This window comes from Eschrichtius robustus, chromosome 13 (genome assembly GCF_028021215.1).
Source record: "Eschrichtius robustus isolate mEscRob2 chromosome 13, mEscRob2.pri, whole genome shotgun sequence".
NCBI lineage: Eukaryota > Metazoa > Chordata > Mammalia > Artiodactyla > Eschrichtiidae > Eschrichtius > Eschrichtius robustus.
In genome coordinates, this window is record NC_090836.1 from 101,635,537 (window position 1) to 101,653,535 (window position 17,999).

A 17,999-nucleotide genomic window follows, 5' to 3' on the forward strand; every position below is an offset into this window, starting at 1 on the left:
TCGCCCCCTTGCCTGTGTGGAGTGAAGACGGTAGTCCCGGCAGGACCCCTTGGCCTGGTCACGGTGTGGAGGCAGGTGGCCCCTGCTTTCTGCAGACCTTTCTCTCCGGGGGGAACTATTGCTAGTCTGGTAAGAACCATGGGCTGTACCTTCTTCCTGTGAAAGCTCCAGCTGGCCGTATCCCGTGGCTCAGGAGCGGAGCAGGGGAGGAAGGATGTAAAGGGAAGCTGTGGAGGTCCTTGAACAAACGGGGTGGGAGCCAGCAATGCTCAGCGCATCCGCCGTCGCTGACGGCCACCAGCTTACGAAGTCCTGCCCAGAAGTGCATCCTTTCCACGCTCACATCCTGCTGTTCCTCAGGATAGATCCGGTGGTGTCTCCCCTTTGCCCCCAGCCAGCCCATGGCTCCCCACTGCCCATACAATCAAGTCTGAGACATTCGGCTGGGTGCCCAAGACCCTGAAGCATCTGGAGCCCTTCTCATGTTGTCACCCCTGCCAGATGGGGCCAGAAATGACCCTGCTCTAGGGTAAGGGACAGCTGGGAGAGAGAAGGCAGCTTTCTAGCACAATCTTCACTCAGAAGGTTATTCTGTCCGCTCCCCAGTGCCAAGGCAGGGAGGTGTGTGAGTGTGTGTGTGTGTGTGTGTGTGTGTGCGTGTGCATGTGGCTGTGTCCTGGCCCGGTCCTCCTTGCCTGGAAACGGGCATGGAAGACCTCCACAGGGTTCTCCAAAGAAGCCTCAACGTGCCCCAAGAACGTGCCCGCAGCAAAGCAGTGATGTCAGTCCTGTCCCTCCCCCTGGCCTTTTCCTGCTCCTTTTCCTCTGCCCCAGCCATGAGGCTGGTGGTGTGGGGGAGGGGGAGGGTGTGTGCTGAGAGTCTGCGCCATCCCATGGGACTCAAGTCCCTTGGGGTGGCGGGAAGAGTTTGACTAGCACTTAAGACGGAAATTCTGAGCTGAGCTGGACCCAGAGGGACACTGCTCTGGCCAAGTTGGGAATGGGGTTGAGGATTGGACGGAGAGGCTCCAACGTGGCCCCCTTGGGCGACAGTTGTTGGAGGTGCAAAACCCCTATTTGCCCGATAAGTGTGTCTGTCCCTGCTGGAGCAGGGGGTCTGCTCCTCCGCCATGGACCCACCGGCTGGAGGTGGACTCAGCCACTGGGGGCCTGTCTTCTGAGCCAGGCCTGGAAACACACTGACCCGCAGAGCTGCTCTCACGCTGCACCAGCCTCAGGCGCAGGGGAAGGGGGCGGTGCTGGGGGGGGTGTGAGGGGACGGCGCTGCATCCCCAGCAATTGTCGCTGACGGCCCGCGGCTTGCAGCCCCTCCTGCCACCCGCCAGTGCCCCTTTGGAGGCTCTGTCTCCTTTCCGACCTGGCTCTTGCCCTCTGGGAGGTGGTGTCCATCAGGCCTCTCCATCTGCCCTTGGGCTGGACCCTCTGAGGCTTTCCGGAGGGACCCATGTGATCCGCTGCCCCTAACACCACCCCAGCAGCTCCTTAGCTGAGACCCCAGGCCCTGGTCGTCCACCCTCCCGACAGAGTGACAACAAATGTGAGCGCAGCTTCCCCCGAGCACATTTCTGAAACATTAAAGCAAATTTTAATACAGGGAAGAGTTGACGTGACACTCCTTTATTAAAACCTAAGGACATCTTTATAAAAACTACTGTATATAAAGACAAAAGCAGTGCAACAGCGGTCCGTGTAAAACACATTATTATTATTATTACATTATATTATTATTATTAGGAATATCATTGGTTTTTGGTTTTCCCGGTTATCAGCTCTCAGAGAGACCCCACGCCTGCTCACGTGAAGTAGGGGTTTACAGGAGAGAGACAAGTCTGTCCCATGGTGTCTGCGCCCTTGTCCGGCTGATCCGAACTTGGGGGGAGGTCCTACCTTGTCAGGGTGACAAAGCCCCCCACTCTCGCTGTCCCCACTTAGTTATTGCCCATCACCCAGACCCTGACTGTTTGGTTATTTGACAGTGACGTATCCCACTAGCTTTAACCTAGAAGATGGGGAAGAGACAGGAAGGAACGAGGTGAGAACTTGAGGTGAGTTTCCAAGAAGAGATTCTCTTGGGGACACCAGTTTGGTTCCAGTTGTGGCCACACTGGATGCCCACAGAGGCCGTGTAATCTGTAAGTTTTGATCATGTGCACGGTGACCCTTCCTGGGGTTCGCTGACTTTGATGGGATCCTGCACATTTCGGAGAGCAGTTTAGGGCAATTCACAGGGCACCTCACTGCACCATCCCTGGGGTCACTGTTCACAGCACAGTCTATAGAAACGGTGCCCCCTGGAGTTGGGCACTGCAGCAGCCCTGAATTTCAGTCCGTCAAGGGCAAACAGGTCAGGGTTTTGACGTGAAGATAGGAGTTTTAGGTAGAGTGTAACTAATAGTCAAAGCTGCTCACTCATCAAGCATCTATCTAGCACCAACTGTCTGGCAGCATCTTGGACTGAAAACTTGGGGGCGGGGCAGGGGGGAGACAATGCCACCTCCAAGGTCACTTATTCTCCTTATGAATTTGAGCATTCCTAACCGTTAGGCACAACAAGTCATTTCACAGGTGATCCCAGCCTCTCCCTCAGACACGGCATGTTCCCTGACATCTCCGTCTACAGCAGGAACAGCTCCCGGAGGGGCACTGGGTAAATATTTGTTGAATAGATGAATGAATGCATGCATGAACAAATGGAATCTCTAGAATCTTCTATCTCACCTGACTGTTCAACTCAACATTCAAGTTTTCAGGCCACGGGCTCCAAAGCTGCATACATTCACTTAATCACCATCTGGGGCTGCATTTGTGCTGTAAGGAGGGTCTGGGGAGCGTGGCGTGGCATCGGTCAGACGGAGGGTGTGCCGTGTTTGTTTTCTGGAGGGGACAGGACATCACCCTAGCCTGGTGGTGAGTTCTGGGGCTGCAGGTGGCAGTGACCAGAGTGTCACCCACTCACTGGGTGGGTGGTTGCCCCGCTGACCTTTCAGATGGCCTGTGGGGACAGGTAGACACTGTCTGTGCTCGCCAGGTGAGCAGTAAGATAAGAACCCCCCAAGGTTGCCGCAGAGAGGGGGGCCCACCCGGACGTGTCTGCAATGAATTGCCCCCAGCAACTCCTCTCGGGGCCATCACGTCAACTTGGATCGCTGCGGAATCTGCACATTCACCTCTGAGGGCCACCTAAGGCATGGCTCCTCCCATTGGTGGGGACCAATCAGCCAAGCTGAAAAAATGAAAATAAATCAATAAACAATTTTTAAAAAGTCTGTGACTCTGGGAAACTAATCTGCTTTTACGGCACGACCTCTAGTAGTAGACACAGTAAATGGGGTGTCAGAGGAGCCAGGAGACGGGGCCTGGGCAGGGACCGTGGTCTGGAGGGACAGCAGAGGGCCGGGACACTGGCCTGGTGTGGACAGGGGTCTGGGGGGTCTGCTGGGTGCATGGGAGACGGTGCCAGGCTCAATGTGACGGGAATGGCCTAAAGGGAGCTTTTGATTTGACGGTGAGCTGAGAAGCATCTCTTGGTAGAAGAAGCCTGTTAACCCCCATTCCTGGCTGTGTTTTCCCTGATGCCACCAAGCCCTCCTTTCTAGTCCTGGGGATGAATTTGCCTGAAGGGTTTTTTGGATGAAGAGGGGAAATGCCACCACTCCAGGAATGCTAGCTGCCTACCTGCTATTTCTCTAAAGCATCAGAGACGGGCTTATCAGAGAGACGGGATCTACCTGCAGAATCACATGTGTGCATGTGTGCATGTGTGTGTGTGCATGCGTGTGCTTTCAGTTAAGGCCTGTTTCCTATTGGTCCTGGTCAGCGTCAGATGTCGGGCTGGCAGCTAGCGGCCCCAGGCCCTTCTGCGCTAGCGGGCTGCTCCTTGAGGTGCAGGGGGATCTCAGAGGTTCAGGTGGGGGCAGAGAGGCCCATGGGTGCTACCAGGTATTGGTTCTGCGTAGAGATTCCAAAACGCACAATTACGCTATGCACAGATGAGAAGGAAAGCATAAAACTGCTCGTTATAACACACAGTTCCCAGTGGGAAAAAGTCCTTACAAATACAGGGAGTCAAAGACAAGTTCCTCAGCAGATATATTGCCATCTTCTTTCTCTTCTTTTTGTTTTTCTTTTTGTAGTATTATTATTGTTATTTTTACAAATTATGTGGTTATAGCCGGAAGCTCACAGTAAAAAGTAAAACTAGGCAGCTCGAAAAATCAGGTTAGGGAGTCACTAAAAAACACTAACTCTGTAAATCTCTACTTGAACGTGTCACTACCCTGCATCTTATTCTCAGGGACACTCTACTCGTTGGCACGTCTGCCTGCCATGGTAGGATGGGGCAGGTTTTTGTCAGGATGGCCCATGTCCCAGGGGCTTTGAGGAGCCCTTGACATCGAGAGGGAATGAACCGCACACGTGTGCGTTTCAGATGGGCATTCACACCCACGCACACTGCCCTCTCCCCTCAGCCACTCCGTCCCACGCCAACACCCCACACACTTGACAGGTGAGGCTCAGAGAGGTGAAGCGATTTGCCCAATACCACCCAGCGGGGAAGGGGCAGCGAGTGCTGTGGGTCCCTGCACTCCGTCCCCTGCATCCCAGGCTGCCCTGTGTCAGTTTGCTAAGTCTGTGATGTCTGCTGAGCTTCACGATGAGGGGCCGCCTGCATACAACAGAGGATTCTGATCCCCAGCCCGGCTGCAACAGTCAACCTCCACGGGGTCATCAGTCGCTCCTGGAAAGACCTCTGGTGGAGTCAGGAGCAGCGCCTTGCAAGTTCTCAAGCCCAGGGATGCAGATCAGGGGAACCCTAGCCCTTGCTGGTCTCTGTGACAGTGACCTCTGGCTCTAGTGTTCGGGGCAGAGAGGCAAGGCCACCAGCTCCTTCTCGGCAGAGGAAGCGTCTCCATATGAACAGCTGCATGAGCAGCACCCAGAACCGCAGGAAGCCAGAGATGCAAGCCCCCTAAAAACACCTGGTCTGAGCCCTTCCTTTTAGTGAAGGCAGAGAAGGCGCAGGACTTGCCTGAGGTCACACTGGTCTCAGTGCAGAGCTGACGTCAGAATCTGGCTCTGTGCCCACACCCCTCTCCCCAAGGCTCAGGTTTCTCTGATTCCCGAGGCTATGCACATGGGATGCAGGTGTGTGCTGATCCAGCTGGGCTGAATGGCTGCTGAGCACGCTTCCAGGGCAATTGCTGCTCTGCACGGACAAGGCCCAGGGGCAGGTCCTGGCATGTCTCAGCGTCCAGGGTAAAGGAAGCCACGCCTATCCCTAATCAAGACCCCAAGCAAAGGTTCTCTGACATTGCCTCTGCCAAAGCTGTACACCTGGGCCCTGGAGAAGACGGGACTCAAGCCACGGGTCCGGGTCTTCCTCAGCTTGCCTGTGTGACCTTGGGCAAGCCGCCTGACCCATCTGAGGCTCAGCATCCTGGTCCACGAAATGGGGAGAGTCCCTTCTTTATGGGCTTTGAGAGGATGAAAGGCCAGGCTGGATGGAAAATGCTTGACACCCTAGAAACTTCTTTCTGCTTTATCAAAGGACGGGTGTTATGTTTTTCCAGGCTAAGGTGACTCACAGCGGACCACAGCATCTGGGCTCTCACCCACCTCTCTTTCCACCCTTCCTCTGTGTCCCAGCCAACCTGGATTTCTTTTGGTTCCTTGAAAGCATCAAGCTGGTTGCTGCCTCAGGGCCTTTGCACTAGCTGTTCCTTCTGCCTGGAATGCTCTCTTATCTTTAATGTCCATGGTTGGCTCTTGCTTATCATTCAGAGCTGGGCTTAGCCTGCTCAGAAAGCCCTTCCCAGACCACCCAAGCTCAACAGGACCCTCACGAACATTGTTTTGACCAAATTCTCGGCTTAGGGCTCACTGCTATTGCTACCTTCCTTATTCACTGTTTATTTCTTCCCTGTCTTCTCCCCCAGCTAGGACACCAGCACCACGAGCAGGGGCCTGCCTGCTCACTGCCACGTCTGATGGGCAGAGGGTCTGTGGAAGACACTGGGTCCTGCTGAGTGAGGGTATGAGAGCAGAGGAGCCGGGCCCACCCAGCTGGGTGCTGGGGGGAGATTTTGGCTTCACTAACACCAGGGGAATGAGGGTGTCTACACTGCCACCTTGGCCCTTGGGGATTTATGTGATCATTTCCTAGGTCATGCCCTGCCGTGTGTGTGCCCCCGGGCTGGCGGGGTGGGTGGTGGCGGTGGTGAGCTCTGTGGACAGATGTTACGGGCATCCAAGTTTTTGTGGAAGTCCCGCCTTAAATGGGAAGGGCTTCTAGAACCTTCCCCTCTGCACTTCCATAGTGCTCATCACTCTGTCCAGCAATGATCTGTGTGTCTGGCTCTCCCACCAGATGCGGCTCCCCCAGGGCAGGGACGAGGCCAGCCTGACTCATCTCCCTTCCCGATCGCCGCCCAGCAGAGGACTGGCAGACAGTAGGTGCTTAACCAGAATGTGTCGTGTGTAGCAGGGTCCTGGGGCAGCGACGGTGGAGAGCTTGGGTGATGGCCCATCCACTGAGGAGCCACTGGGGAGACGCTCCAGGGACTGTGTTGGGGGTACCCTGGGCTGGGGAGCTTGGACTTTGGGTTCTTATACCTCTGAGGTCAAACCGAGGACTGGTCTCCTCCTGGCTGTGAGACATGGGCCACTTCTGCAGGGAGTTCATCCCACCCACCTCCCAGGTGATGAGAGAGGGCGTACGTGAAGATAATTTAGTGCCTGCCCCGAGGATGGCCTGAGACGTGTCTCTCATTATCACTGTCATGATGGGAACAAATTCCATAAGAACGAAACCCCACCGGCATTTCGCATCCCCAGCACCCCCTGAGACACAGTGGGGCTGTGCCCTGTGCTTACCAACTCCATCTGGCTCACAGCTGCAGCAAGAAGCTGGAGCCCGGACGCTGGGCCAGACCCCCAGCACAAGGCGACTCAGGCCCATCAGAGAACTTGGGGGGACCCCAATAAAACCAATCAAACAAACAAAAAGGATACCCCTGATCACACACACACGCACACGCACGCACACACACTCACATTCAATATTCTGACACAGATAGGCCCACAGGCCACTACTGGAGGGGGCAAGGGAACCACGCACGGGTACGACACATGGCCTGAATCCTCCCGGCTTCGCTCGGCCAGGGCAGCTGTGTCGGTCATCCTGAGTCCACCATGGCGCCACCTCTCAGAAGCCACCGGCCCAAAATGGGACTATTGCTTGCGGACGGGTGGCTCAGAAGCCCCTCCCTGCACCCGGCCCCCACCCCTGAGTTTGCTCGTAGTGTTAGAAGTCCGAGGAAGGGTTCGGGCACAGGCAGCGTTTTCTCCTCTGCCACCGCCGTGGCCGTCTTGGCTCTCCCTGGCGTCTTGAAGTGGGACTTCTCGGAGGCTGAGCCAGGTGCCTTGGGTCTCACCTCCCCCATCCTGAGGCACGGCAAAAGGGTTTTCTAGGGAAGCAGAAGGGAACAAAGTATCACATGGTGTCTCCTCCATGGGGATGCACTGGGGACATTTCTCTCTGGCCATGGTTCCAGGAGAAGCCAGGTTTTTCTCTGAGCACATGACATTTTTTTGTCTTCTAGATATTGAGACCTGTTTGACTTTAAGGCTGGAAGCAAGACAAGCAGGTCTGCTATCACTGTGGTTTCATACAGCACTAGTGCCCCTGGCCCAAGCAATAAGACAAGAAAAGAGCATAGAGTGTCAGGAGTGAACTAGAAGAAGCCTAATTACCATTACTGGCAGATCACGTACATAGAAAACCCAAGAGAATCAACAGGCTAATTATTAGAACAGCGAGTGCAGATACAAAGATACAGTTTTCAATCTGTAAGACAAAACCAGATCAACTTACAAAACCAACAGTGTTTTTTTACCTCAGCGGTTACCAGGGGGATTATATGTCTTGGCTTAGGATAGTCCCAGTTAATACTTATGGTTCTGACGTAATTTTTAATATTGTTCCCTCTTCAGCCTCAAAAGTATTCTACTTTGGATGATAAACCAGATGGTCACCGTTGTTATAACAAACTAGAAAATATTAAGAACAGATACAGATAACACTCATAATAATAAAAAGAACCATTGTGAATCTTGGTGTCACACCACTGGATAGGACCATATCATACAAAGCCATGGAGAGGAAACCAGGACACTCCTGGCACATGGACAGGTCACGAGATCACTGGGATAAGGTCAGGAGTGTAAACACCAGCCAACGGGGCACTTACAGCTTTGATTGGCAGAGATGAGTTGCCTTTGTTCTTTCTCCTCTTGAGATCACCTCCAAACAAGGATAATGAGGAACAGAAATACAAACTCCATCTCTGGCAGACACAGTGAATCCCCTGCCCCATAGCCATTTATAGGGGCAATTACCCAGTCACAAATATTCACCTTCCCATACTCCCTTGCAGACAGGAGTGGTCACATACCCACTCTGGCCAATGCTATGCAAGTGGAAGTCTACTGGGAAGGGGACATGGATCCAGAGGGAGAGCATGAGAACAAAGGACTTTCACTAATGTGGCTGGAGTGGGAAGCAGGGAGAAACCTGGTTCTGGTGGCAGCCCCAGATTTCCCACCTCCACACCATTGTAGGTGGGTTTCTGCAACTTGTATCTGATTACAGCTACTAACAGATAAACCATCTTCCACCAAACTCCAGTGTGTTCCAGGGGCAAGGGGGGAAGTTAATGGAGGGGCTAAGCCAACAAAGTCCATCTTTCCAGAGGGCTTGATACTCCAAATGGCAGAGTCAACACCCCATTCTGCATCACTGGGCTCTGGCTGACAGATTCCGTGGTCCCCCATCACCTGCTCTATCATTCTCCATCCAGTACACCAAATATTTTACTTACTGGTCTAGCTTATTGTTTGTCTCTCCCAACTAGAAAATAAGCTACATGAGGGTCAAGGTATTCGTGTATTGTGTTCATTTTTGTATTGCCAGGGTCTGGAGCAGTAACTGGTACACATAATAAGTCTTTGTTGAATGAATGAATGAAGCAAGAATTTAAAGCCCAGATGAACCTGATTTTAAATATAAAGTCAACAGAAAAACTTTTAAAACACATTTTTGAATTATAGCTCCCATGAGCCCTTCTTGCATAAATTAACAGAGGATACATAGAGGATAATAAAGGATAATATCCTATACCTTAGGATAACGAAGGGTAAATAGAGCAACTCTGGCAAGAGCACTAGCAATGAGAATCTATTTAACTGTAGGACTATGTCTGAAACTAATGTACTGTGACTGTTATAGAAAAGAACAAAAAAAGAAAACAGAGAACCAATATAAACTATAGTAGGGAGGGTGGAGGTCAGAAAGAGGGAGGTAATATATGTAAACTATGTCTTATTTGCTTACAGTTGGGAGTCCAAAAAATCAGTTAGAGATGGAAATAACATTAGAGGTAAAAAGGTAAATGGAAAAACTAATATAATCAACGAAAATCATTTGATGGAAGTGAGAGAAGGGGAGGGAGAGTAGATATGTTCTAACTTGGGCATCATTCATACTAGGGAGAAAATAAACATTGTCTAAAGAAATAAAGGATTAAGGGTATCATATGACAGTATAATTATGAAGATAACTATGGGATGAAAAACACAGCTTTCCAAATTGTCAGAAGATATATACACAAAAAATAAAACAAAGAAAACAGAGACCATATGGTGAAAATTAACAACCCCCACAAAAGCTATAAAAGCAGAAAGCATGTCATAAACTATGATGACAGAACTAAGACTAAATGTAGCTGCCATATTAGTAAATGTTAATGAGCCATACACACTTGCTGAAAAAAAAAAAAGACTCAGACTGGATTACAAGCAAAATCTACTGAAGGTAGAATAATTCAGAAAGGTTTCATATAATAGGATGAGTAGATGATGAAAAAGTTTTGGAGATGGACGGTAGTGATGGTTGTACAACAGTGTGAATGTACTTAATGCCACTGAACGGTACAGTGGTTAAAATGGTAAATTTTGTTATGTGTTTTGCCACAATTACACAAGAAAGAATGGGCAGAAACAAAACAAGTGCAAACCAAGAGAAACCAGGGGTCTTGATCTGAATGTTAGACAAAGCTGAAGTCAGGGCAAGAAATAGAGAATGAGAAAAAGAAGGCATTGTGTGGGGATCAAGGATGAGAGTCACCATGAGGACTTAAAGTAATAAGTGTCTTTGCACCAAATAACATAGCCTCAACATTCATGGAGCAAGAAATCTGAAAATGTAGGAAGAAAAAGACAGAGTATGTTAATATTGGTGCATTTTAATTCACCTCTCTCAGTCCCTCACAGATTAAGTTGACAAAAACATAAATAAGGTGTAGAGAGCCAAATAACCTAATTAATAACATAGTATGTGTGTGTATTTTAAAAAACTTATTTATTTATTTATTTATTTATTTTTGGCTGCGTTGGGTCTTCATTGCTGCGCATGGGCTTTCTCTAGTTGTGGCGAGCAGGGGCTACTCTTCGTTGCGGTGCATGGGCTTCTCATTGCGGTTGCTTTCTTTGTTGCAGAGCACGGGCTCTAGGCACACGGGCTACAGTAGTTGTGGCACGCGGGCTCAGTAGTTGTGGCTTGTGGGCTCTAGAGTGCAGGCTCAGTAGTTGTGGCACACGGGCTTAGTTGCTCCATGGCATATGGGATCTTCCCGGACTAGGGCTTGAACCTGTGTCCCCTGCATTGGCAGGTGGATTCTTAACCACTGCGCCACCAGGGAAGCCCTATCTGTGTTTATTAAACAGAATCTTCCTTCTGTTCAAATGCTCTTGAAAATGCACACACAAAAAGCAATTATCAGGCCACAAAGAAAGTAAATTCCAAAAAGCAGATGTAAGACAACATTCTCTGATCACAATACACTAGAATTTGAAAATGTTAATAACAAAACCACAAAACAAAACCCAAGAAGTTTAAAAATGCTTTAAAATAACTCTTGTGTCAAAGATAGAGCAAAAAATCAAAGTTGCAGAATATCTAGACAATAATGAAAATAAAAAGATTACATTTCAGAACTTGTGAGATGCAGCCAAGGCAATGCTCAGAGGAAAATTTATAGCTTTAAATATTGATATTAATAAATAAGGAAACATGAATTAGCTATCCAGCTCAAAAATTAGAAAAAAAGACAAAATACCAAAGGAACACATAGGAAAGCACTTGATAAATTAAAACTGAAATGAAGTTAATAACATAAAAGGAAGAAATGAATAAATAAATCCAATTTCTTATTCTTTTTGAAAAACAGGACACATTAACTGTTGGTGACTCTAATCAAGCAGCAGGAGAAAGTGACCATTTAAAAGTTGTCTGTACTTTTCCTTTCCAATTCCGCTTCTCCACTATCTCTTAACCCCTCTAGATAGGCTTTTGACCCAACTATTCTGCAGAGTTTACCCTTGTTAAGGTCACCAAAGACCTCCATGTTGCTAAATCCAGTGGTCAATTCTCGGTCCTCCTTTTACTTGTCCTCTTGGCAGCACTGACACAGGTGATCACTTCTCCTGCTTCCAGGACACTCCAGGCCCCTCTCTTGGTTCTCCTCCTAATTTTCTTGCTGCTTCTTCTCAGGCTCCTCCATGGGTCCCTCCCCATCTTCCCGGTCTCCTCTTCTCCCTTCCATCTCTACTCACTCCTGAGGAAATCATCTCCTCCCAAGGAATTAAATATTCTACATACATTAATGTCTCTTTCAGCCTCAAGCTCACACCATAGCTTCAAACTGTCTACTTGACATCACCAACTGGATATTTAATAGACATCTCAAACTTATAAGCTCAAAACTAAAATCCTGATCCTCTGCCCCAAATCAGCTTTTCCCACAATTTTCCTGACTTCAGTAAATACAACTCCATCAGAGTTCCAGAGCATCTTTGGCCCTTCTCTTTCTCTCACCCCCAAATCCAGTCCACTAGTAAATCCTTCAGATGTATCCATCAACCTTGCCCTTCTGCCACCTCCATTGCTTCTACCATGGCCTTCTCGCTTATCAACCTCTTCTGTCTCTTCTCCATACAGCAGCCAGAGGGATCCTGTGAAAATCCATGTCACATCACGTCCCTCCTCTGCTCAAAACCCTCACTGGCTCCCGTCTCACTCAGAGTAGAAGCCAAAGACCTTCCTCTCCATCCTCTCTGGTCACATCCCTTATCTTCTCTCTTTTGCTCACTCCACTCCAGCTGCGATGGCTCATTTTACCTGTCAACTTGACTGGGCCACAGGGGTGGTGCCCAGATATTTGATCATACGTGGTCTTGGGTGTGTCTGTGAGGGTGTTTCTGGATGAGATTCATCTTTGAATCTGTAGACTGAGTCAAGTGGGTCACCTCCCCAATGCAGGTAAGCCTCCTCCAATCCACTGAGGGCCTGGATAGAAGAAACAGGCAGAGGAAGGGAGAATTCCCTCTCTGCCTTCCTGTCTTTGAGGTGGGTCATCAGTCTTTTCCTGCCTTCAGACTTGGATTTGGACTGGAATTTACACCATTGGCTCTCTTGGTTCTCAGGCCTTCAGACTTGGAGTGGTACTGGGCCATCAGCCCTGCTAGATCTCCAGCTTGCCAACTACAGGTCTTGGGACTTCTCAGCCTCCAAATCTGCACGAGCCAATTCCTTGGAGTAAGTCCCTCTCTATATAGCTATCTCTATGTAGATTTTACATATTTTATCTGTATTATATATAGACATATTTATACATAGATATCTATCTATAATCTAGATTTATATATAGATATCTACATCTATGTCTATACTATATCTATATTTGTATCTATATCTATCCTATTGGTTGTGTTTCTCCAAGAACTTAGACCAAGACAGCACCTGCACCAGCATGCTTCCCTCTCCTCTCCCAGATAAACACGTGGCTATTCCCTTACGTCCTTCAAATCACCTATTACTGAGACCGTCTCTGACCACCTTATTGAAAGTTGGACTCCATTGTCAACTCCCTCCCTGCTCTCATAGTGTTTTTCTCGCTAGCACTTATCACCATCTAACAGTCCACATATTTTATGTACGTATTTTATTTTATTTTTTATTTGGCCGTGCCGCCCTGCATGTGGGATCTTAGTTCCCTGACCAGGGATGGAACCCGCGTCCCCTGCAGTGGAAGCGCACAGCCTTAACCACTGGACCACCAGGGAATTCCACACGTATTTTAAATTGTCTGTAGCCTTCATATAAATGGGGCTTTTCTTGGTTCTGGCCCACTACTTTACCCCCAGGACCAATAACGACACCTGGCACAGAGCAGGCGCTCAGGAAAGATGGGGGGAACAGACAAATAACAAGAGAAGAACGAGGGAACCTACCCACTCAACCCTGTGCAACGAAATCAGAAAACTTTGATGAGACGGGTGAATTTCCAAGACAATAGAAACTGCCCAGAGAATCCAGGACAAGGAATCTAAACAAAGCAATTGCCAAAAAGAAAGAGAGAAACTGTCCAATGGCAAATCCAAAGTCTAAAATAAGAGAAATGCAAATGAAAGCCATAATGAGAAAGCATTCCAGAGCACAGACCAAAGGAAGCTTCTACATTCCTCCACTCATCACGTCTGCAGAGATCCAAAAGGTTGAGTGCACCATGTGTTTGCCCGTTTTGGGGGGGAAACCTCTGCTTCGTGCTGGTGGGAGGGACATCGGGTCACTCCTGGAAGGCAGCTTGGCGCACACCAAAGTTATAGATGCGCACGCCCTCTGACCCAGTAATTCCACTTAACCATTATCCTACAAATACGCTCACAAGGGCAAAATTCTTACAAGCTCATTTATTGCAGTAATGTGGATAAAAGTGGAGGATTAGGATCAAAGAAATGTCCATCATTCGGGAACTGGTTCAAAAACAATGGCTCCCCATGCAACGGAGACCAAAGCAGAATGATGCCTTCTGGAAGCCCCTGCTGGTGGCATCTTCTGCCAGGCCTGGGCTGGGTGCTGAGACACAGACCTGGACGGCGTGGGCCCAGCCCTCGAGTGCTCTGAGCTAGCGGGGGAGCCACACTGGGACCCTAAAACAAGAGCGACAGATCCGCACTGTGTCAGGGCTGAGTGGCTGGGGGCGTGGCTTGGATGGGGGCGGGGACCCAGGGAAAACTCACGTCAGGAAGTGGGGGGAAGGCACACCAGGAGGAGGGCACAGCCTGAGCCAAGAACAATCAGAGGGTCACAGCAGGTGACGCAGGATCTTCCTGGTGGGCTGAGGCTAGACAGGCAGCCACTGAGCACTTCAACTGCCAAGTGAAGGCACTGCATGAGATCCCAGGGCTCTGAGATGTAGACATGGAAGATCCTTCCTAATCCCAAGAAAGGCCAGAGTTAGGGCTGCTGTGATGGGGTATCTCTTCTGGGCTGGGCACTGTCCAAGCACTTTCTATGCCTAGTCTCACTTCGCTCTCCCAACAGCCCTAGAAAGGGGGACTCCTATTTCCCCTATTTACAGGTGAGGAAACCGAGGCTCAGGAAGGTAGTGTGACTTGCGCAGAGTCATAAATCTGGCTAGTGGTGGAGCCAGGAGTCCAGCCTGCGCTGCCAGCTGCTGGGCTGCACTGCCACCACTCAGGTGCAGGGTGGTGGCCTGGATAGGCTGGCTGTGGGGAGGCCGGTTGAGTAGCAGGCACCGCTGCCCTGGAGAGAGGGTGCAGGGCTGGAACCCGGATGGGGCCCGCCAGGATAAGGAGGGTCTCCAGCTGGCTTCTGCAACCTAACTGGGGAGATAAGACAGAGCACCTGGCAATTTGAATAACAATGAATGCTTCCAGAAGGCTGAGAATCTGTCACAATAACTGCTCAGGATAGAAGCAGAGGCGTCAAGAGGCACAACATGACTAATTGCCAGGTGAGCTGCAGATAATGTGCCCACAGCACTGATAAGAGCTCGGCCTGGATCTAGTGGGGTCGATAAGCTGGGAGCGGGGACAGGAGCTTTCAGCTCGATTTCTACTGCGTCCTCACAGCAACCTGAGAGGTGGAGACGCTTTGACCACTTCTCACAAAGGGGTGAACAGTGCGGGACCACCAGGGTGGTCCGAGGGCACTCCCACGGAGGGGAGAGCAGAGTCCCCCAGCACAGAAGGCGGCCTCTTAGTGGCAAAAGGTGTGGTCATGGGGGGCGGCATGGAGGAGGTGTGCTCGTGTAATGATGATAGAAAGTGAAACGCAAGCATGGAGAAAATGCAACGTGAAACTACTACAGGGAGCTGCCCTACCAGCCCCCTGAAACAAAGGGCTAAGATGAAAAAGACTGGTGAGGAGGTGGGGGAGGAGGAACTCTCACCCACGACCTGGGGAGTGCAAAATCGTTCATCTGCTTTGGGAAACTGGGGGAGCTGTACATGCTGAAGTTGAATATATGCCTGTCCCATGATGCTACATATACACCTGTGTAAGTAGAACTCAGGCCCCCAAAGAAGTCCCCGTCCTAATCCCCAGAAGCTGTGAACGTGGCCTCACGTGGTGAAAGGGATTCTGCTGGTGCGAATGAGTCGAGGGCCTTGTGATGGGGAGACTGGTTACCGGGTGGGCCTGGGGTCATCACAAGGGTCCTTAAAAGAGGGGGGCAGGAGGGTCAGAGTCAGAGAAAGAGATGTGAGGATGGAAGCAGAGGTCAAAGTGATGCCATCACAGGAAAGGCAGACACGCCATGGAACACAGGTCACCTCCAGAAACTGGCAAAGCCCAGGGAACAGATTCTCCCCGGAACCTCCAAGGAACCAGCTCTGCCAGCACCTGAATATTAGGTGTTCATAAGGCTCATTTTGAACTTCTGCCCATCAGAACTATAAGAGGATAATTTGTGCTGTTCTAAGCCACTGAGTTCGTGGTCACTGGTTGCAGCAGCCACAGGACACTTGTACGACACCCAGGAGAAATGTGTTCACCCATTCACCAGAGTACTTGGCTGTGAATGTTCAGAGCAGCTTTATGGATAATGCCTCCAAAGTAGAAACAACCCAAATGTCCTCAACGGGTAAAGGGATAAGCAGAGTGTGCTACATCCATATGATGGAGTACTACACAGCAGCGAAAAAGAACAGGCTCTTGATACGCCCAGCAACATGGAGGAATTCATCTCATAGATAAAATGTTGTGTGAGAGACACTGACGCCAGGCCCCACACCAGCCAATTCCAGCCTAGGAACAGCCCACGGTTGGGCGAAACCACTCAGGGGCTGGATGTCAGAGGAGTGGTGTTGAGGGGACGCGAGGAAGCCTTCTGGGTGTTGGAATGTTTCAATTTCAGACTGAAATTCACCAAGCTGTAGCATCAAGATGGGCACTTTATGTACTTCAACTCGGAAACAGTGAACAACCTCAGGAAATGAACCTCTGGCCTCACCTTGCACGCCCCTGTGACGGGGAGCTCACTACCTCGTGAGGAAAGCAGCTGGGCTGTGAAGGGAGGCCGCCCAGCAGGAGGCTCTTCCTCTCCTGAGCCTGTAACCTGCTTCTGGCCTCCTCCTCGCCTGCTGCCAGCTCGGCCTCGGGGTCCCTCACTCTAGCCCTGCAGACACGGTCAGGCTCCACGACCCTCAGAGCGATCAGGCTTCTCTGGAATCTGGATCAGGGCTTCCTTCCGTCCTCCCCTGCCTCAGGCGAGCGCTGTGTGGAGCGAGGCAGGGCCCAGGCCCCTGGGGTCCCAGCAGACCCTCGGCGCGTGTCCACGCTCACTGCCGTCACTCGATGTCAGTCACCTACCTCCGGCAGGTTTGGTTTACGCTTCTGCTAAGTGGGGATTTTGTGAGGCTCCCAGGAAGCAGAGCGTGTGAAAGCGCCTCGCTCGCAGAAAGCGCTCAGGGCACGGATGTCCTGTGAAGCGGGCGGGGAAAGCATTTCACAAAGGGGACGTCAGAGACCCTCTAGGAAATTTTTATTTTGCCTTTAGCAAGACAGCCTGTGGGTCCTCTAGACGGATGAAGATGGGTAGTGATCCAGGTGCAGAAGGAGGGGCTGAGCAAGGGAAGGTGTGTGTGTGTGTGTGTGTGTGGTGTGTGTGTGTGTGGTGTGTGTGTGTGTGGTGTGTGGTGTGTGTGGTGTGTGTGTGGTGTGTGTCTGTGTGTGTGTGTGTGTGGTGTGTGTGTGGTGTGTGTGTGGTGTGTGTGTGTGTGGTGTGTGGTGTGTGTGTGGTGTGTGTGTGTGTGTGGTGTGTGTGTGTGGTGTGTGGTGTGTGGTGTGTGTGTGGTGTGTGTGTGTGTGTGGTGTGTGTGTGTGGTGTGTGTGTGGTGTGTGTGTGGTGTGTGTGGTGTGTGTGTGTGGTGTGTGTCTGTGTGTGTGTGTGGTGTGTGTGTGTGTGTGGTGTGTGGTGTGTGGTGTGTGTGTGTGGTGTGTGGTGTGTGTGGTGTGTGTGTGTGTATGGTGTGTGTGTGGTGTGTGTGGTGTGTGTGTGTGTGGTGTGTGTGTGTGTCGGTGTGGGACGTCTGGGTGTGTGATGTGAACAGTGTCTCTGTGTGTGGTGCGTGTGTATGTGTGTGTGCTGGGGAGGCTTTGGGCTAACTGGGTCCCCCTTGAGACCTGGCACCGTGGAGGTGCTCCCGGCAGAGGGTAAAGAACCCGACCGTGGAATCAGGTTGCTTCTCACAGGCTGTTTGACTTCGAATGTGCCAGTGACCTCTCAGAACCTTAGTTTCCACATCCGTAAAATGGCCAGAAAACACCTGTCCTGAGAGGCCGCGGTGCAGGTGAGACGGGCAGCGCTCTCCCAAGTGCCCCTCGCACCCCAGCTGTGCGTCACCAGGTCTCCAGGAAAAATGAGAGACCATCAAAACAAAGGTCTTGTTTGTGGACAAATTAGAATGACGTGGGGTCATAAGACACTGCTTCATTTTAAAGAATCTAACGTGAAACCTCACTTTCTTCCTGAAGAGAGAAGCCGGCTGCGTAAAAGGCCAGGCGGATGGGGAGGAGAGACGATGCCTTTGGGTGTCAGACAAGCTGTCGCCTCCGT

General features: G+C 50.6%; 1 protein-coding gene across 1 annotated transcript in view; it reads right to left on the reverse strand.

Moving 5' to 3' along the window:
- Window positions 1-1,701: 1,701 nt before the first annotated feature.
- Window positions 1,702-17,999, reverse strand: part of SHISAL1 (shisa like 1) — an 80,967-nt gene continuing 64,669 nt past the window's right edge. Inside the window, exon 5 of the mRNA XM_068561563.1 lies at window positions 1,702-7,487. Coding sequence (XP_068417664.1) covers window position 7,487 — 1 coding nt within the window. The 3' untranslated portion in view covers window positions 1,702-7,486. The remainder of the gene's footprint in view (window positions 7,488-17,999) is intronic.